The 21,618-nt window shown below is 39.8% G+C and overlaps 2 protein-coding genes across 5 annotated transcripts; both read right to left on the bottom strand.

The window, feature by feature from the left end:
• Positions 1 to 1,067: 1,067 nt before the first annotated feature.
• Positions 1,068 to 17,682, bottom strand: atf2 (activating transcription factor 2). 3 transcript variants are annotated; one of them, XM_018675778.2, is made up of 12 exons: positions 17,617 to 17,682; positions 16,922 to 16,994; positions 15,914 to 16,010; positions 15,715 to 15,833; positions 15,493 to 15,618; positions 14,887 to 15,065; positions 13,500 to 13,614; positions 11,602 to 11,712; positions 8,611 to 8,847; positions 8,262 to 8,468; positions 5,827 to 5,932; positions 1,068 to 3,083 (listed from the first exon to the last, which is right to left on the bottom strand). In XM_018675778.2, exons 2-12 carry the CDS (start codon positions 16,967 to 16,969, stop codon positions 2,851 to 2,853), a joined length of 1,578 nt encoding a protein of 525 aa, XP_018531294.1. In that variant the 5' UTR covers positions 16,970 to 16,994; positions 17,617 to 17,682; the 3' UTR covers positions 1,068 to 2,850. The 3 variants fall into 3 exon arrangements, with proteins under 3 accessions (XP_018531294.1, XP_018531295.1, XP_050927259.1); XM_018675779.2 differs by lacking the exon at positions 17,617 to 17,682 and adding an exon at positions 17,120 to 17,610; XM_051071302.1 differs by lacking the exon at positions 1,068 to 3,083 and adding an exon at positions 3,091 to 5,234.
• A 1,290-nt stretch (positions 17,683 to 18,972) lies between these two features.
• Positions 18,973 to 21,312, bottom strand: atp5mc3a (ATP synthase membrane subunit c locus 3a). 2 transcript variants are annotated; one of them, XM_018675781.2, is made up of 5 exons: positions 21,242 to 21,312; positions 20,946 to 21,042; positions 20,069 to 20,143; positions 19,414 to 19,604; positions 18,973 to 19,282 (listed from the first exon to the last, which is right to left on the bottom strand). In XM_018675781.2, exons 2-5 carry the CDS (start codon positions 20,982 to 20,984, stop codon positions 19,168 to 19,170), a joined length of 420 nt encoding a protein of 139 aa, XP_018531297.1. In that variant the 5' UTR covers positions 20,985 to 21,042; positions 21,242 to 21,312; the 3' UTR covers positions 18,973 to 19,167. The 2 variants fall into 2 exon arrangements, with proteins under 2 accessions (XP_018531297.1, XP_018531298.1); XM_018675782.2 differs by having other exon boundaries at positions 21,155 to 21,262.
• Between the last annotated feature and the right edge of the window lie 306 nt (positions 21,313 to 21,618).

The raw sequence follows: 21,618 nt of genomic DNA, 5'->3' as shown, positions 1-21,618 counted from the left end.
AAAGACACAACTCACATTCCACATACTGACACCTGAAAGACCTTTGCAAGCATATATTTACATTATATTTATCTCCAGTCTGATCACTGCTGTAGTTATGAGGGATGTTTAAATTGGCACAGTAGACAATGCAAGTCTGTTTAGTATCTTCATCAACAAGTGAATTCAAAGTGCCTTACAAGAGGCATAGAAAGGCATTAAGACAATTTAAATATATGATTTAGAGAGAATAGAGTAAAAAAAAAAGAAGATAAAAATGAGCTAAAATTGAATGAAACAGAAGAAACTGAATATCAAAAACAATAATTTGCCATTAGAGAGCAGTGAAAGACATCAAGTTCATCTAAATAAAATGTAAAGTCAAGTAAAGTACAAGTACCTCACAGTAAAATGCAGCATTTGAGTAAATACACAGTTACTTTTCCCCAAATAATTGCATCCTTGGTAATCAGCAGTCTCCTTAAGACCAGTGTTGGAAAGTGTGGAGTGTATTTACACAAGTATTGTACATAAGTTATGAGTTATGAGTTTCTACTCCACTACATTTCAGAGGGAAATACTGTATTTTTTACTTAATTACATTTATTTTATTTGTAAGCAGTACATAAAGGAGTATATTTACAACTCAAGCAACCAAGTGTCTACAAAATGAAAAAAGTTCACTGAAGCTGTTGTAAAATATGTGAGAGTTATGATGAAATACAAAAACAGTGAATACTTCCAGTTGTTTGGAGTGACTGATACTCTCCTGATCCTCCACAAGGTGGCAGAATACACCACAAGAAAATGTCTCTTCAGCTTTGATGACTCCTCAGTACCTCTGTCCCTGTTAATATACAGTGGTTTCAAGTATAAGTTTAAATCAAACACAGTCCTGTTATAGCTGCAGTGAAAGCATGATGTGAGGACTGGACTTATACATTAATGACACTGTCATCTTATTTAAAGAAATATAATGACATGTATGCACCATTCTTATTTTATTCTAAAACATTCACACATTTCATTCGATCTGTATTTAATACAGATTAAATCAGCCTGGAGAATTAAATGGAAGCAAAGCTGGATTTTAAAGAGATATTAAAAGGTTTATTACAACAACTTATCAATTCAAATTTTATACAGAACTTTCACAAGTTACAGGTACACTTTCAACACAGTATCACACCCCCATTTTTTTTAGCAGTTAAGCCAAGGTAAAACAAATAACCAAGGCTTTCATTAACTTAGAGTCACAACTCAAGTTGAAACAACTTGTTTAATGATATTTATCTGACTGAGACATTATTGAACAAACAGTTAAATTCTCGCAGAGAATTATTATCTCATGCAGATAGCACATAACAGTGAAATCATAATTTAAAAAAACATACTTTAAGAAAACAATGTGTTAGCGTCTCATAAAACTACACAGTAGTAAGCCAGTACAGACTAAGAGAAAAGGCAAATTGACTTCATGGTGTGATTTTCTTCCTACATTATTTCAATGATGAAACGCTCACAATTCTTACAAAGCAGTAGTAGTGTTACTCTAATATACATGATGTGATTCCAGTTCACATCTGAATGCTTCAAATTTTACATGGATAGTATTGAGACAGGAAGAGGCCTATCCTAGTGATTTTAAAGGTCAGTTTTTTGTAACTGCTAACAGAGTTAATGTGATCAACAGAGCTCAGCTACTGAATCCAGACTATCCTATAAAAAAAACAAAGTACATAACACCTTGAAAGATCACGTACAATGTATCATTGATGTTATTTACAATGTTTTCTAAAAATGTCATCTAGAATCTGATCATGAAAACAGCATAATGTCCTTAAGTGTTCTGCATTAGACACTGTAGCCATGTAACAGTCACTTGTAAAGCAAAGACAGTATACAAAGCAAGTCATCTCCCCTACTGAGCAATTATGTTCATGAGAGCCTTAATCTGAGAGAACGACGAGTAACTTAAACTAATCTGCATTAAAAAGGTACAGAAGTAATTTATACAAAAACATTAATGGCACTGAATGAAGTCAACATCACCATGATTGAGTAATGGAAAAGGTACTGCAATCCTACAATCACTGCTTCAGGAACAATCAGACTACAGATGGAATGTCAATGAAATAACAAATATTTCTAACCAGCTCACTCCCTTAAGACTATTTTACAAGCAGAGGTGAGCTCAAACATTCAAACTGCACAACGTGACTACGGCTGATCTCACTCACAGAAAAGTCAAAGTCAAATTTAAAACTGGATTCATTTGTGTAATGTGACAGTATTCAAATCTACCTCTAAAAAGCTGCCGGTACTTAATGTGTGGACTGTCAAACTCTAAAAAGGTAAACCCGTCATCTCTCAAAAAGTGCAAAATGGAAAAAGCAAACTGTTGAAAAAAAGTGACTGCTCTTTATGCATCTACTTCATAAAGATAGTGCTTATAAAAGTCACGAAAAACAAACAAGGAAACTTATCACAAATGAGCCACAAACCACTTTGGTAAGGTCTCTAACAATTCACTGATCGACCGTTCAGGCTGATCGCTTTCAAATAAAAAAATATATAAGATTAATAAATAACTCACACAAATACAAAAACATTTCAGAAACGTGTGTTTTACATCTTACACCTAAAGTGCCTGTTCTTTTGTCTTCGATTCCAGAGAAAACATTGCATTTTCAAAAGCATTGTCTATGGAGGACAAAATGGACCAAAACATAAAACAAACCAAACAAGAATAAATTAAAAACAGTGCAGTCCAAACTGAAGCTGAGAGAGAATCGCTTTCCTCTGTTTGTCACAGAGATACAAGAGGCAACAGCACTCCAGTGTTGACGCTCGGGGCACAGTTTGGGACGATCAACTCCCTGAAGGCTGAGTGGCGCCCCTCCGCGGCTGGCTCTCCTCTGTGCTCTGGTTCGATGTGTTGGCAGCAGCAGTGGCGGCAGCGGCGTTGGATGGGGCGGAGACGGCCGGGGTCGTGGAGGAAGAGCTGACCCCGTTGGAGGTGCTGATGGAGCTGTGCTGGATGGCCTCATTCTGGGGGCTGCCGGGGACGGACATCTCCTCGCAGCTCTCATCTTTGTCGGAAACTGCAAAGGTAACACAGAGAAAATCACTGTTTGGGCAGCTGCAATACATTGCGATAATGTCTAGATTTTCTTACACTGCTGTTCCCTGCTGTTTTAATTAACAGCATTTACCTGATATAATCCAGAAAGGCTCAGGGAAGCTTTGTCATGTAGGCCTAATCAGATGTAAAAGAGCTATTTGCATGTGGTGTATGCAAACCATTTCATTAATCCCCATAATGCTACTTCCGCACCCCTTCCTTTAATTAAAGCTCCAATGTCAATTTAAACCCACATCATAAGGGTGCATTACATTCTGGGGCATGTGGCAGTGTTTCCCATCCCTAACTGCATTCTCATTTGTTTTTTGTTACCTTGCCAACTACTGCAGCGACAGATGATTACAGCACCTGATTTTAATGATGCTCACACTGGAGAGTAGGGAAGACTTGGAGTTGAAATGCCACCAGCTGTTAGGCAGTTGCATTGAATTAATTGGATCCGGATGGGAAAAAAAAAAAGTCTACTCTCATGCTCTGTTTCATAAAGGAATAAGGAGCACAATGATAATTAATATTGCTAATGATATGAAGTCACTTGTTATGGCACTTTGTAATTAATGACTGGGACTCATATTTGAGATTGTAAAATACAGATTCAACAGCAAAAAGACGCAATTAAAGCACAACACAAATGTCTTCACATTAGAAGCGTCATCTGCCCTCTTGACTGGACTTCGACCGTGTGATTTAGTGCAACTGAATGTCAAAGCGCTATAAACTCCCTTGCTGTTCTGCCATGCAGAAGGTCAACCTCAGAGTAAATCAGCTTGGTGGTTTTGTTCCATGTTCAAGTGAGCATTATTACTCCTAACGACATTAAGGGCTGGCCGGCCGATGTATAATAATACTCGGAAATTCTGGTTCCCACCCCCAGGTGGCTGGAGCTTCTTTCTGCTCTCTTGGTTTCTGAAGTGGGGTTCGCTGTAAGCAGATGGACAGCTTGGTGTGCCAACTGAAAGCCATGTCCTGGCTTGTTTGCGGGGCAGTCTGGGTAATTTCCTCCCACCTGCCATGGTTACGCCTGGTCAGGACGATGAAGGGTATTACCAGGTCTTGAGGGCAGTGTAGCCTTATGGGGTATGTTAACTCTCAGAAAACTGAGAGCCTGATGAGGCCTTTATATCACTGAGAGCCACGGATCAGTCAGAATTAAATAATGTGTTTTACTAATTAGTGAGATAGATTATTTCAGTGATTCCTAACCAGGGGCGCTTGTACCCCAGGGAATACTTGTACAGTTGACGAGGGGTTAAGTGGAAAGACCGTACAGTAGTTCCAGTAATTAGAAAAAAAAGAAAATATATTTGATTTTAATATATATATATATATATATATATATATATACACATATATATTGAGTCAGTCATAACACCTATAAGTAAGTTTGGTCAGCTTTGCAATCACAACACTTAATGTGTTCAATGGAAACATAGATACTGTAATAATGTCTTCTTTTGCATGATCAGTACTGTTTATAAAACCCAGTGTCTAGTGATGATGAAGAGGCTGTGGGGGGTACGTCAGAAGAAGGTTGGGAGCCTCTGGATTGTTTCATTCTTTCAACCAGACTTTTATTTTCACTCTCACATTAGTTGGCTTTCCTTCTTGGCTTGTCTAAAATATACCCCACCTGTCATCATGAACCAAACTGATGAACTGGGGTACTTGGATGGGGTTATTTTTTTTCCAAACTGCATAAAAACTGCTCCAAATGTCATCCTTCACAAAAGGTCTACAAACACAGGACAGACATCCTCAGCAAACACATGAAAAAGATGACCCAATTCATCTGCGAGTCCTGCTAAAAACAATCCAGACGACACTAAATGAGACCTGGCTCTGACAGCCCACTCTAGCCTGGAAACCATCAGTCCCATAATGCCCATGACGTGTGTCAGTGGGATGGTTAGCAATAAGGGATGCATAATGAACAGCCCAGCTTGGTGGACATCCCACAACGAGAATGCTCTGCAGTCTTGTCAAGCTTGCTGCTTTAATGGACTCATTTCAGAGGCAATCATTGTCAGTACAAGTCAGCGGTGGTGTGGTGTCGAGAGCACGGTGGAGAAGTGGTTTGGAGCACACTTGCTCTCGTTGCATGCTGGCTCATCTGTGAGGGAAGGTGAGTTATGACCAGAAAATCAGAATGACAGAACCCCAGTCTCAGGAAACAAAGAAATATAGGTGATATAACTCTAAATGAGACCATGTGACGAGACTATACTGTGCAGGCTGACAACAGGAAATTTAAATGACTGTAAATGGCAGAATCTTCTTGTATATTCAAGTATTCATAAAGACGAGCATGGCATGTAACCCGAAGACATTAAAAGTTACACTTTAATTATCAAGTGGAGGTGTAGCATGTTTTCATATTCATTCACAGCAGATATTTAGCTTCATCTGACAAATGTTTATTTAGATGTCAAGTGCAGAGAAACAATTGCTTTCTAGTGGATACCACCTGTGGCCTCTCGAAAAGACTCTGACAATGCCACCAGTAAGAATTTGTCTCAAGCAACATTGTCCATAAATATCTAAACTTTTGCAAAGTCCCCCCCCCCAAAAAAGGGGATTTAATATGTCAGGAGCTCTTTCCAGTGGGCCATAAGTAAGACGTGTCCTTCTAGTGGTTAGCCGGAGCTCATTTTAGAAGTATTTCACTGGAAGCCTCGGGCTGAGAATAATGGAGCATTACTCACTGTGATAGCCAGATTTCTTCTGCATGGCGGTTACAGGGCAATCTTTATGAGCCAGAAGAAGCTGCTTCAGCTGAGCCACTTCGTTTCTCAGCAGGGTGACTTCATTCTTTGGGAGAGAGGAGACACACAACAGCACTCAATAAAATGGTCACTCTGGAGCATGCAATACGTCAGATTCAAACGTGAAGACAAACAGATGACGTGTGCACATAGTTCAAATCTTCCATGATGATTTTACCAAGCTAGCTGGAGATCAGATTTCAGCCACTTTTTGTGTTAATTAAAATATGATTCAGTACCTTTTGCCATGACATAGAGCCTGACAAGTACTTGATTTTTGCAGCCAGTAGTATTATTGATATTTGAGACAACAACATATCAGTTAATTTGTATATCTCAGAAGATATAGAACAGAGATGTAAAAAATTAACCCATCAACAGGGCATCTTCTGTTGCTTTAAGATGTACAAATTTCATCTATCTATGCTAGAACTAGATGTTAACTGGCACCAACTTACAGTCTGAATGTGGCTTTGTGCCCTCTATAGATGAATAGTTGTATCTTTTATCTAATGCGAAATATTAATGGGATCACAGGTTTAAACCACACATGACCACGACATTGCTGCAAATAAAGAAAGAGCAAACACAAGGAAAGGTAACACAACAATGAATGAATTGAGAATAAAGTATGATGTACTTCTTCATTTATGTTTTTCCTACACAATAATTATGGGCCTTCACTGGCTTCCGACCAGCACATTTGTCAGAGGTGAGCTGTTCGGACTGTCAGTGCAACTTTGTAGATGCTACTGAGATTTACACTCTTGTGTCGTTACAGCTCCCAGGGGAACTGAGGATTTCTGCATGTCGTAAAAGAGAGCCACATTACGCTGAAGGTGACTTTAACTGGATTTAGAGCGGCCAGGGGCCCGCAGAACACCCAATGGCAGATTTAAGCTCCTTCTCTTCTCCTTTAAAGGACTATGGGCAGCTTAATCTATTAGTCTAAAAGCAGCCAATTTATTTGATTCCATCTGTTTAGTCTTGCTGGTGCTGGCAGGGATGAGTTATTGTAAGACAGATTTAAACACAGCTGGAAGGAGCGTATGTATCACATGTAGCCAATGCCATATTCACTGTGCTTCCACCATGACTGCTGCCATTTACAGCTAATATAACCACAGGCATTCCTTTCTGCTCTCCCTCCAACTCACTGTACAGAAGCATATAAGATACACTTGTACAGAAAAGTCACAAAATGCTGTGTCATTAGTTGTTTGTGAAAAAGGGCATCCTACTTTTACAGCCTGGCTCACTTACAAATGCATTTCAAAAATCATTTATCTGTAAGGTGAAGTCAAGACAATGATAGTTAACACTGCCACTGACACAGCCACAGTAACATCAAACTACATCATACAGAGAATGTTAATTCTGATTAAGCTGGACTTTTGAGAGTTTAACTTATTTCTAACTTTGTGAATTAATCAAAATTGAGCAAATGGGCCTTGGGTAATGCTGGGAGCCCTGCGAGCTGCCTGGTCTGACACCTCATTAAAAAGCCAGTTAAGGATGATGTTAAAATAATTGTGCATCATTAGAGGCAGTTTCACTGATCAGCTGGGCCATGTCAGCATGGGGGTTTTTACAAAAACTGCACTGCTGATTAATGCCTCCATATAAAGCACCCTTTTATTCTCTGCCACATGTTGTTCCCTTCTTTGTAGTTAACCGTGAAGCTCTTACTGTTTATAACCTCGTTCACTCACCTATCCTTCCCCTTTCATCTACCTATATTTATGTGCCGGTGCACCCATGACAAGTGGTGATAACTTGTTTTGTGAACCAGATATTAGCGACATGAACTCATTTCTTTTCCACTACTGTCTGTCCCCTCCTCCACCTTCCACATCTTACTCTGCTTTCATAGAAAAATAAGACAGTGAGCAAATAAACACCACATCTCATTTAATTGTCTGGAACACCGATGTGCTGCACCCCCGGCTCACACTTATCAACAGAGACAGCAGATACATGAACTGTTTCGAACTTGTCAGCATCAGATCCTAATTGCTTCCAGCGAAATGAAGGTTCAAAAAGACACCTTTCCCTAGGAGATTTTTGAGGCCATTCAGTAAACTGCTGAGACAGAAGCGAAGACACGCTTGTGTGCAGCTGACATCTGGAGGATACATCTTTATTGACAGGGACATATCGATGTAAAGGGCTCACACACTGCTGCTGTCACACGACAGCTCTTCTTAATCGGCTTTAATGACTTCATCACCACAGAAGGGAAAAGTCTGTGTACTCACGCTTATGCCAGCAGCAGACAATAATAAACAGACACGGCATGCATACGAACATAAACTGACACAATGTCAGTAGCTGTTGTTAGATGCAGCGAGTAAAGGGTCAGAGGTAAAGAGTACCTGTAGTTGTCCGTTCATGGAGCTGAGGTCCTCGGCTTTCTTCTCCAGAGACTGGACCCACACTTTCCTCTTCTGCCTACAGCGAGAAGCCGCAGCTCTGTTACGCTCCAGGAACTTGCGCCTCTTCTCATCAGGGTCTTCACTTGTGGTTCTGCGCCGCCGACCCCCTGTGCTGGGAGGGTTTTGCGCAGGAGGCACCGGAGAAGCCTTTACAATGAGAATAATGTCATAGAACAATTACTCTCAGAAAAGACAATTGTTGTGCTTACAAAAGGCTTTAATGGAGAGAACAAACAACATTTACACACCCACAAATAAAAGGCTACACACTGTAGTTGTGAATACTCACAGGTGTCTCTGTGGTGGAGGTGGCTGGCTGTTGAAGGGATTGGGGAGAAGGTTCCTCGGTTGTGGGCAGGTGAGGAGCTGGAGCAGGAGTTAGGACAGCAGTCGGGGCTGGAGTTGGGGTCGAGGTTGGGGCAGGAGAAGCAGGAGCAGCAGTGTGGGTTACAGCGCTGCTTTGGATTTCACCACCATCTCCATTGGTTACCTGAGGAAGCTGCTGGCTTAATGTGGCTTTCAGTTTCTGAGAAGAGAATTCAGCACAGGGGAAACAGTCATGAACCATTCACGCAAAGAAATGGTTTGTTCAAGAGGAAAGTGATGATAAATTATGTAATTATGGTAGAAAGGAGTTCATACTGCCAGTAAACCATTTTTTCTTTTTTATCATTCAATATATTTGAAAGAATTAGACTAAATAAAGTAACGCATTTGAAGGGCTTTTAAGCGATAGACTGTTAATTATAATCAAACACTAGAAATAATAATCTGAAATTCAAATCAGGTCATTCAATTGTAACTGAGATACACTTTAATTAGACTAAAACAGAGTATGCACAAGGTCTGATATTTTCATTTCTAAAAACAATGACGTGCTCAGTAGCAGAGAAGTAAATCCACAAAGTGAGATCATAGCAGAGACCTAAACTGTCCAGTATTCAAGAACACAGAACACATCTCAACTGTTCACAAAAAGTATGTGCTTAAAGAAGTTCAGGACAGAAGTTCCAAAACATGAATAATGACACCAGGCATAGCAACCTTAGCAGTTTGTGAACAGACTGTAACACCTTGCTTCAATGAAGCTACTGAGTTTAGAGCAATCAGCAGAGAACAACAAGAGGGATATATCGCTGCTGACTTTATTAACAAGGATGGTTACTAGATTATATGAAATATCGTCCTTCTACGACTACTTTGGTGATCTAATTTTAAAATCAAGGTAATACAATAGGATTCTAAAATAAAAAGATGAAATAAGTCAAAGAGGCTAAAAAGAAATTCTGTAATGGTAAAAAAAGTTAAAAAGTTGAATTAAAATAACCTTGCACAGCAAGCATGTAAAACACTCATCACATTCATCTGGATTCAAAGGGTGATGGACATCCTTGGCACGTAATGTGAACCCCAACTATCAAAAAATTTACTTTTTAAACCGTTGACTGCATGTAACACACACGCACACACACAAACACGACCCATTCACAGAAACTATTGCTCCACAGATTGGCATCCATGATTCACAGGCCAATTCCTCCAGCATCAAACACTGAGCAAACAAGGTGAAAGTGAATGAGCCTTTCGAAGCGATAACAAAGTGAGAGGGAATACATTTACATGAGAAAACAGAGGACCACATTATTCTAACAACTACCTTTGCCAGAGCAATCTATCTACCAAATTAGTTTATCGTGTAATACCCTTCCAGAAGCTCTTCTGGCAGAAACAAGATATTATTCTCTTGGAATGGCCCATAGAAAGAGGGAAAAGCCAGTCAGATTCATATTTCATCTCTGCCATGGAAACCTCATCAGTGTAATAACCCTCCATCTCATGGGTGTTATTCAACCATCTGCTACTATATTACTTATCTTTATTTTGCAACTAATTAACAGCATAATCTTCTAAATTCAGCAAGTTAATTATCATTATTGTGGTCTTTGCAGCATCATCAGTCCTTGTAAAGTGCCGTCTCCACGCCCCCTGAGAGCCAGGTGGGGGCGGGGAGCGGGGAGCGGGCAGGTTGAGCAGGGGTCTGTTTTCTTGACGCGGGCTCATTAGGTGTTTGCTGATGAGCTGAGTGCAGTGGGAGGCGCCGGGAGTAAGAGGGAGGGGGTGCAGGTCAGGCAGGATTCTGCTGAACAAAAGGTTCCATGCAGGGTGAGGCCGACTTAATGTGCCTCGATGAGCGTGTGCCAGGATGCCCCCCAGCTGGCTTTCGCTGGTAGCCCCCCCCCCCGGTTGGCCCTGGTGACGCCGTGCTGAGCACAACGCTGTCTCCACGTTTGTCATCTCCCCACCCCATGATCCCTGACAAACACCCTCCCCTCCCTTTCCCTTCTTCTCCTCCTCACCAGTCAGGATCAATCCCTCCCTCCCATCCTCCTCTTCATAGTTTATCTGTTAATTTCCACAGGCAGAGCATGCTGCGAACACTTACAGGTTCCCTGATCCGTGCTTCATCACATTGCCACTGATCTCCCCCACAACGCTTCATATCCCTGCCCTTCAACGATCACTTTTTACACAGGAGGACTTAGTTACAAGACTGCTGTGACCGTCTTCTCCCCACAAAAAAAATAATTAGAATATTTGTTTTTTTTTAAAGTAGCTAGATTATTCAAAATAATTATTTTCATTAATGATTAATCTGTGATTATTTTTTCAATTAATCAATAAATCCTTTAATCCATAAAATATCAGATAATAGTGAGAAATGCCTGCTAAAATTTCGCAGAGTCCAGGGTGACATTTTCACATGTCTTGTTTTGTCCAACCAACGGTTTAAAGCACAAAAATATTCAGTTTATTAGACAAAGAAGAGCAGCAGTTGGTTTTACTGGTTTTGTTTTTTTGTTTTATTGTATTGATGTCAAAATGTGTAATTTACTATTATTGTTAATTTCCATTTTTGTTTTTGGCCAAATATTGATGAGATTTACAGATGATTTACTCCTTATTTTTGTAATTGTATTTTTTTTATTTGACTGATGGTTGCAACTCTGTATAAATCAGTAAACAGTAATTTATTTTGAATGAAATATTAGATAATAAAATTCATCTGGATGAAAGGGAGGTTGTCATTAAAAATCTGACAATAGTTTTGGACACTGCTCACCCAGGCCTTCTCTAGCTCCCTCACCAGGTCAGAGGTAGGAACTGTTTCCTTATCGTCAAGCTCTCTCATTACTTTGGATGTTATGATCTCTTTCAGATGGGAAATAACAAGACGCAACATGGAAATAACATTTGATGTAAAAGAGGAGATAACAAATACCAGCTTTGCTTCTGATTGGGCGGGCTGTGGCTGTAGCTGCGCCTGTGGCTGTGGCGAGGGAGGTCCTGGGATCCCGGGGACGTTAGGCACTACGGTGACAGGTCTGACAAGCTGACAGCAGAGACACAGACACAGATCAGCACAAAGAAAATTAGTCTTCGGCAGTAAAATGGCAGGCGGCGCTCCCCCCACAACACAAACACACACACACACACACAGCCACGGCAGGCTCTCAGAGTTTCCTCATATCTCAGCCTCATTAGGTTGGATGGCCTGTTATTTTGTGGAGGCAGCGCCACATGGAGATGCAGTGTGCACGCTAATGAACCTCTGCCTGCCTGCGTGAGAGCATATGGACAGGGAAAGTGAAGAGAGGATGGAGAGACATGAGTCAGAAGGGCAGAGCCAGGCCTCCTCTCAAAGCCGCTGACAATGAGACAGAGGGAGGTGGGGAGAGCTGGAAAGGGAGAGTAAGAAGAGGGGGGAGGAGGAGATGATCGAGTGAAAGGGAGGCCCACTGGTGGCTCATGTTCTCCATTTACTTTTGCCCTCCTTTGCTTGTCAACGGTCTTCCCAATCCCCACAGACTGGAAAGATACAGGTTTTTTTCCCTGCTGTGCCGCTATCAGGAGATAATCATCTGCTGCTCAGTGTTCCACACAGACAATCAGGACCACAGTGAACAACAAGACAAGCTTCCACATGGGGGAGTTAAAAAAAAAAATATCAACAAGACCTTCATTTACTACATATTTCCTATACGAGACACTGTCATGGGTTGCAGTTATAATTGGTTTGCAAAACACATTAGCAGCATCATCATTCTGCTCTGCCAGAAATCAAGAGCGTTGATTCTAATTGTACAAGGACAAATAGTAGTGAAGTATCCTGGACTGGAGCCTGCTGCGCCTCAGCCAATTCCTGTGTCTTTGCCACAGTGACACACAGTTGTAAGTCCATTATTTCACTCAACCTCTATCACTTTGAATTCACTGCCAAATGTGAGGTGCCAAAGTTGTTAATAGTCCCTCTGTCCAAGTAGAGCAGAGGAGATCTGTGGTATTAACACATCACTATTTCAAGTGTTTTGAATGTCACCTGAGAAGGACTTCAAATTTGCTGATGTAAACAATCATCCATGCATAGCCTCAAAATTTAAAATGTGATTAACAATGCATCATGGATCTGCATGGATGCATTTTATGTTAAATCTCCTGGACACAAAAGGCAACATTTCACAAGCAAACATATGCCCAGTAAAGCGTGTTATTTGACACAGTCCAGTGATTTTGTTGGTCTACACAGTGGGCTACAATAGTAATCTAAAGTTACATGGCTTGAGAAAATAAACACTTTAGTTCCTTAGTTTGTTTGTTCTAGTCCCTGGAAAACAGCCGTTGACAAAACTCCCCTCTAGGTGCATTTTGTAGTTGCTCTGAGCTTTGTGATATGATTGAAAGCTCAAGAATGACACTAAATGGACGTTGAGGTGAGACTTTTTCAACAGCTACTGTTTTCCAAGGACAAGAATGAACTATGAAGCTCAACTATTAAACCAACATGGACAACAAGTTCTGATGGAAAGATGAACATTTACAATTCAAGGCAAACACTATCTTCCCAATGAGGATATTGAGGATAATGTCATATGATCAAAAGCTCCAGAACAGCTACTAACCAGCTCCTCAGGTGATATTTTTCTTGTTAGTGATATCTCTGTTTGTTTAGTGAGTTCAGGTTATGGCATGAATTCTTAATTCTATTATCATTTTAATTAAAAAAATATCAGAAATGACAAAAGTAAATGGCTCATTTCAAATTTCACAGTGGACTGAAATTCTGTGTTAAACATACACTGAAACACAACATTAACATAACATAATCAGCAGGACACTCACAGGGATTGTAGTTGGAATATGTACACTTGAGCTCGTAATAGATGCAGGTATAGCAACTGGCATGGTCTGGCCGTTAGGCAGCTGTAAGAGCACAGGGAAAGTGCCAGACACTGGGCTGAAAGAGGAGAGAAAGAAATCCCAGTGAGGAAAATAACACACATCTTTGTGATTAACACAAAAAACAGAATCAGTCACAAATTAAAGACAGAAGTGGCTTCTAATATTCTAACATGAAGTCATAGTCAGGCAACAGCTGATGGGAATAAAATGGAACCCAAGACAGAACCCAATTCAAACAAGACTTAAAATAAATACACCTGTTACATAACAGAGTCAAGCAATATTATTATAAGAACACATGATTTACTGCCACATTAGATCCAGTAACATCAGTTCTGCCCATATATGGATATCCAAAGCACTTTTGCTGTTCTTAAAACACCCAGTGCTTTCACCAAATCATCTGTGTCAGGCTTTTGAAACATTCATTCAAATATTGAATATCTCTCTTTCTAACCACACTGGATCTGTTATCTCTAATAAATATTTTCATTTGTAAATAATGATTTTACAACAAGCCACCCTTAAGGAAAATTATATATGTACATTTGTCCTTGCATACATGATTGTTCAGACAGGTCTTAAACTAGTTCAAGTTACCTAAACTTTAACCTGAAATGAAACTGGCCGTAGGTGGGATTAGTCTTACAAAGCAATGATAATTTTAAGGGATATTTCATGTGTGTACACATTAATCTGGCTCGCTCCACCTCACACCAGCCCACAATTTTCACTGAGCTGTCCTTACGAAAAGCTGACACAAACAATCCTGGAGTTTTCTGTCTATATTCTAAGTAAGATTAGAGTCGACTACAACGCATGCTGGTAACAAAATACACTGATTCATTTACTTTGTGTTTAACAACTACAGCTCCCTCTAGGCTTTACGTTGTAGGTGCTCAGTGTTCAAATAAACAAACAATTAACAGGGGATTTTTGGGTTCAATACAGTGTCTCAGTAAAAACATACAAGTTTCAAAACATGCTCTGAACACAGAGTGTGACAGTGACGATTATGTGAAAACCCAGTTCATTTTTTCCCACCACGCAGACATTTAATCAAAGTTTGATATTCATATTTGAGCAAGACTGATGTTGTTGGGTTTTTGTTTTTGGTTTTTTTTTTGGAGATGGCACTTATGAGGTCTACAGCCAAAAACAAACAAACAAACAAAACATTCCTGGAGAGTGCAAATGAATCAAAAACAAACAAGCACATGCCTCATGAGCTTACCAAGACAAAACTGCACAAAATTAATTTAAAAAAAGAAAGGATGACTTAATAAAAAAACTATATTTTTAAAAATTGACATTTCGAGTTACTTACACTATAGGCCTATTAGTGGATGGGACTTGGGTAATAACAGAGCTAGATGTTGGCGATGGGAGAGCTTGCTGTATTACAACATTAGCCTCTGAGGTTGCTAGAAGTACATTGGGAACTTGGAGGGATGCAGGATGGACTATAGTGGAAGTTGGCAGTGAGGCTGGCTGCAAAGATAAGTCCTGGAAACATCATACAACACCTTAGCTGCAGGAAGTATTTAATGAAAACCAGATTATATATGATGCTGATATTTTACTTTTTCCTCAACATTAGGACTAAAATAATAATATTAGACATAAAATAAAAATGTATTTGCTCAAATCCACCTGATATCTCCCATTAGTTTTTATAAATAATATTTTGTGCAGTACTGTTAGTTATTTGGTGTTATCATAACAGTATAAGACATGTACGTATTATTTCAGTCAAGTCAAAGTCAGATTAAAATTACCAAACAGCCCAAACTGTTATTAGATGAATATTTATACCAGTGGATCCCAGATTAAATTACTGATCACAGAATCCAGAGGAACATCCTTCATGACAGTCTTATAAACTCTGTGAGATTAGCACAAATAACAGAGGCAGCCTATTTAAAGCCATTACCTTCTCATCATTTGTTGTAGATTCAGGGTGAGGCAGAGGGCTATCTCGATGTGCCTCCATAGCTGTGGGTTCCTCAATTTTGTTGCGTATGATGGGCGTCGCGAGAGGTGACAAATCCAGTGGTAACTACAGAACGGTGAAAAGCACAGAAGAGGAGGTCAGCAGCGGACAGAGGACAGATCAGAGTCAGGTAAATGTGCTGACGAGTTTAATGAGATCAACCTTTTTAATGTCATCTTCAGTTGCTTTTTTGAAGTCGTGGTCGAACGGACTCGCAAGTTCATTGAAGAGCCCAACCTCTTCGCAGTTCTTCAAAAAGCGGGTAGGTGTTGGGGTTTGGTCTGCAGCGGAGACAACCATCAGCCCACTGGTGTCAAAAGTATCAGTTACATCGAAATATATCAACTTCAAGAGCACTTACCAGCAATGATGACGCTGTCATTCCTTGCTGGGCCAAACTTTAGGGTCATCTCATGTTTGTGTTTGTGGACAGCCAAGTGGTCTTCATTTGTAAATCTCTATGTGAGGTCAGAAAAGAAAAGAAATAAGGATAATGAGACATACCTCCAACAATAAGGTCTGGAGCACAGCTATTGCTTTAAATGATTGAATATATATAAATAAAATATTATAAATACAACAATTCTCTACCAAAATCTATACACTAGCAGGTTTCAGACCATATCGCAGAGCGTGCAAACAATTCTAAATGAATATATAATAACAGTAAAAACTATACTTGAACTACATAAATATGCAAATTAACAAATGTATTATTGTTATTGGAATTCTTTCATATCTCTTCAAAATTACATTGGAGGATTCAGGGGTGGCTGTTGGACTTACGACCTCAGGATACTAAAAATCCTGGCTACAGACCTGTCCAACCAGGTATAGTGAGCAACTACCCAGGGCCTCATTGCACCTCCAACGCCAATTTGATTACTTGCAAATTTGTTTGGGAATTTGCACCACTGAAGTACAAAATCAACAGGGATCAGCAATATTATTATTCTGTGTTGTCTTCTAGACCATCTGTGTTTAAATGTGGCTCGAACACCTTATTGTTTTAGTTTAAATTGTGCTCGCATGGTGCATTTTCTTTTCTTCCATTTAAGATGAGGGTTTATTTTGGCATGTTTGCCTTTATTTGACAGTTTCCTAATGACGATGCGTTTCATCCAATCAACAACAAATAGAAAACCTTGTGCCAGTTAATATTACAGTAAAGAGCTGATTGGTTTCAGCCTGTCTGTACACAATATTATGAACCTGCCATCAGTAGTGTGTCATATGCACTGTAACAGGGGCAAAACAGTGAATTTTACCCCCTACAAGATTAATCAAGGCACAAGCCTGTGTTTATATACAGAGTAATTTGAAATAGTGGCACAATTTGTGATAATAGAGATTACCTGTCCTAACTTACCTGTCCACACCCAGGAGCAGTACACTGGAAAGGTTTATCATCACTCATATTAAGGGATTCCTGTTATGTCACCCTGAAATAAAACAGGAAAAGTAACAGCCTGGAGTTAAATATCAGACCTGAAGATGTGCGTTAATGTGTGTCACAAAGGCTTTGGGACATTTAACATGTCAAGCACATATAGTTGCTATACTTTACATTTATTTGAGGCACGGCGCTGATATCGGATTGGAGAGGCACTGTAAAGGTGAAGGTCTTGACATATTTGGACAAAGCATGTCGATGAAGGGCGGCTGCTTTGGTTGTTTACACCTCAGTGACAACAGAAAAGACGCTACAAATTCTCGGTCCGATTATTTTGGCCCAAATACGCGACTAAGGAAACATCGGGAACTACTTGTGCCATTTTCTGTGTTATAAATATGACGAAAAAGACACCACACATAAACCCTGTAACGTTATAACAGGGGGAGCGATCATCTGTTCCAGTCGCTTCCATGAAATAGCCTGAGCCCTGCGTTAACATACAACCGTCGCCATGTTTGGAGCTAAATACCACTGTAAACAGAGGACGTGTCAGCGTTTATTTCGAGGCCGTTTCATTGTACCGGAACTCCAGTCACTCACGGTGCCAGATATTATGTCTTTAACAACATCTTTGTGCCCAGTCGCAGTCAGTTTCTATGGTCACTTACCCTCAGCCACAACCCTCGACTTCCAAAATCCCACGTCTGTACCAAAATATCGCGACAGCAGCAGCGCGGGTTTTTCCGTAAACGTCACGCGAATCATCCTGACCAACCCTCATTACGTTTATTCGTTAAGTTTATTCTGAATAAAAATAGTCCTTCTGTTGTAGTTGTGGGAAAATACGACTACATTTAAATAACATTGAGTCTTCGTGCTTTACCATAAATCTCATATTCATTAAAGGCTAAATTTCACATGCACGGAGCAAATTTTCGACAAATATAAATGACTTTTTGATGGACGCTATGAATAACGAGAAACAAAGAGGTGCAAATACAAAACTTTTTATGAAAAGCTGTAGCTCGTCTTATCTTGCTTTTGAAATATTTATTCTTATAAAAATACATTCATATAAACTTAAATGTTTAAAATGTTAAAAAGATTAAGACTGATAATTTTGTTATTGCACTTTGAACTTTCTGAACATCTGTTAATAGAAAATAGAAAAAATTTATTTTTAAACATTAAACTGTGATAACTTTTAAGTATTAGTTTATCTGGTTCCAGGTAATTTATTAGCAGCTATTAGTGGTAGAGCACATATTAGAGGATCTTATCATTTATATTTCCACAAAGTTACAATGTAGGGCGATTAAAATGCATCACTGCATATGTTTGCCTCAATTTTTAATTCTTATCCAAAACCACAAAGTGCACAAGTATCAGCCACACAGATTTCCTTGTGCAGTGCTTATCAATTATGTAAACTGTTTTTAATCACCAAGTTTGGGGCAATAGTAATGGATTTATCTTTTTTTTTTTTTACTGGAACAAATCATGTACTCCATAAGCCCATCTTCCAGTTCCTAAAGCACAAGGTGCCATCTAAAGATCTTCAACATAGATATCCAATTTACAAGGCCACAAGAAAAGGGAACAATTCTGGAGAACGTTGGAACCAGGGAATGTTAGAGCTTGATAAAAGACCTGAACAATAACTTGTGACCAAGTTCAGGCCAATCAGCCTAAATTACAATGTCAGTTTCTGAAACAACCCGGACATTCATGACATTCAAAAAAGTCAAAACCCGTTATTTATCTTAATTAAATTGTCTAGATTTATTCAATGCCATTTACAAATGCAAGCATCCACTTGCTACCTAATTACATTACTATTTAACTGCAACTGAATCAAGAACTCATTAAAGGTGGACCCCAAAAAGCCTGCATGTGATACTCTGAGAAAAACAAGGCTGATGCATGGCAAGTCTTAAGAGCTGCTTCACAGAAAAGATGACATTCATAAAAGCTGACTGCTTTCTGCTGTGTTAGCATGATACTCCAGACAAAAGTTGCTGCCATTGTTAAATATTCAAAAACATGTATTTTAATCACGTAATTTCTTACATTTGTACAATACATGTTTTGCTTATTTCGACAGTGTCTGAAAGACTTGAAAATGTACATTTCCATGACACCAACACGGAACAATTTTGGTAGCCACAATAAAATATGTAGTCACATCTGTAATGAAAGTGTCGTACGACAGCAGATTTTTACATAGCAAACAGGATAAGGAAAGCAACCATCAAACAGAACAGTCCCATAGCTTCAGACAGGGCAAATCCCAGGATGGCATATGAGAACAGCTGCTGCTTCAGAGATGGGTTCCTGTGAATAAGAACAACAAACTGTCAGTGCCTTAACGCAAAAACAAATCATGCACCTAAAATCTATCGATCCATGTGAACTTTTAATATTTTATGGATATTTTCAGACACTGCGACAAAGCTGAAACAAACCTAGCATAGCCAATGATGAGACTGCCGAACACAGTCCCAATTCCAGCACCGGATCCAGCTACTCCGACTGTGGCAGCTCCAGCTCCGATGAACTTGGCAGCGGTGTCGATGTCCCGGCTGATGGCACTGGTCTGGAAGCCCCTGAGTGTCACCTGGGTGAGGGGGCTCTGTGGCATCACAGCGACACTGCTCTGGAGCGAGAAAAGTCAAAAAATGTAAACTTTCATGTTTAAAGCAGATACCAGGAGGCATGGAAAAGCAGTTGACGTAAAACGACTAAATTCCAGTTTCTGTGATCATTTTTATACATTTTATCAAGGATCAACACCCAACCATGTTAGCTTTAACAATGCAAATAGTTTGATGCTTTTCTTCATTTCAAACTGAAAACTTTAAACTGTACTCTCAAAGGCTTGAAAGTTGAAAGTTGTTGTAGGGTTTTTTTTTTTTTTTTTAATTATTCTTTTGAGTTTTGAGATCTTGAGTTTTCTGGCTGTTGGTCAAGCTAATTTCAAACTGTACTGGGGAGTTTTAACATTTGACATTGTATGGAGTAAATAACTAGAATTAAAAACAGCCAAAATTGGTTCTAAACAACCAAGCAAACAACTAATGACAGTGGGTCATGGGTAGAAAGCCTGCATTTATTTCTTACCTCTGATTTGTTCTCTGGCCTGGACAGCACAGAGGCAGAGAGGGGTCTGTAAAGAGCCCGGGAACCAGCACGGACCTGCAGCAACAAAAGACGAACAGGCTCAGTTACACTACACACATACATGAGCTCAATAAAACATGAAACATGTTGTTGGTACAGCTCCTAAGCACACCAGCAGACAGACAGCACCTTGAATGTCACTTTGTCACAGTGTCATTCACTGCACAGGGTGACCTGTGGCATTTGGAGATTTGTTAGTACAGTTTATGCTGTTAGAGCAACTTGTGGTTAAAGACTTATATTAATCTATGGTGCTGGCAAGCTACAATACACACTAGTGACAAACTCACTACAATACATACTTAGTGTAATTCAAATTGGTTAGCCAACTGCAGCTACTAGAAACAAAAATATGACCTTGGAGAGTGATTAATAGCCCAAGCTAAACCTATATGAAGCCCACAACACCCAAATGGAGAATACGACCATTTGTGCAAGAATTGCAGCGGGCTGTGTGAGTTCTTCAGACACACACTGCACTGAACTCGGCTAACAGAGCCTCACAATGACCTTAGCAGACGGCCATCATTGAATACGTCCGCTATGAGCTAAAGCAGTGGCACAGCGGCGGTTTAATGCAGATAAGTCACATGCACCTTGTTCATAAACATCAGAGCTACAGTGCCACCGTGTTAAACGTTTCTGTCGTTCAGTGCTTTAGCATTAGCCGACTAGCCTGCCGGCCTAGTCTGCAGATACCCTTGCCACAGTCAGTTGCAGTCAAGTTCAACCGGAGGCCCGGCCGGATTTAACGGGGACGTTAAAGAAAGAAGGACGCATTCACAGCACGAAAACACACCGAGAGATGTAAACTCACCAGCGCCGGCGTGGAGACGAATTTTGCACAGGCGTACATTTTCTACTTTAGGTAGTTTTAACCGGGTCGGTCAGATCTGGTTGAAGTCCGGGTCTCTCTGAGAAGGGAAGACCGGAGATAAGTAAGGTCAAACGGGTGTATAAACGCTCCACAGAGAAAATAAACACACTCATATGCACATTAACATCCGCTCTGAATGACGTCCTCACTTGTGTGCTGCAATGTGAAGTTTAGATGAAGGATGAAAAGGGATTTATTATAGTTAGCGTTCTCATTCAATCTGCCATCACACTTACCGACTGCAGAGGTCGAACCACAGTGGAAGAGTGCGCATGCGCGGCGTGATGTATGTAGAGGCCCGGATGATGACAATGGAAGGTCATTTCACTGAAACTTTATTTAACCGGAGCACAGCAGCAATGTTCATTCACAAAACCACTTAATCTTTGTTTACCTACACATGGACGTACCTTACACGTGTGAATACAATTAGAACAGAATAGAAACATCTTATTTAATCAGATCGTTTGATTGAAATTAAGATTAGAGAGACCTGAAAATAAGAAAAATATTCATTTTCAACAACAGAAACAGATATAATTCAAGTAAGCCGTGTCTAGTAAAAACAAGAGTGTCTAGTAAGTTACAAGAGTCATAAAAACATCAGCTTGTA

This window comes from Lates calcarifer, linkage group LG1 (genome assembly GCF_001640805.2).
Source record: "Lates calcarifer isolate ASB-BC8 linkage group LG1, TLL_Latcal_v3, whole genome shotgun sequence".
NCBI lineage: Eukaryota > Metazoa > Chordata > Actinopteri > Centropomidae > Lates > Lates calcarifer.
Note: the sequence above shows the minus strand (reverse complement) of the source record. Positions and strands in the feature narration are given on the sequence as shown.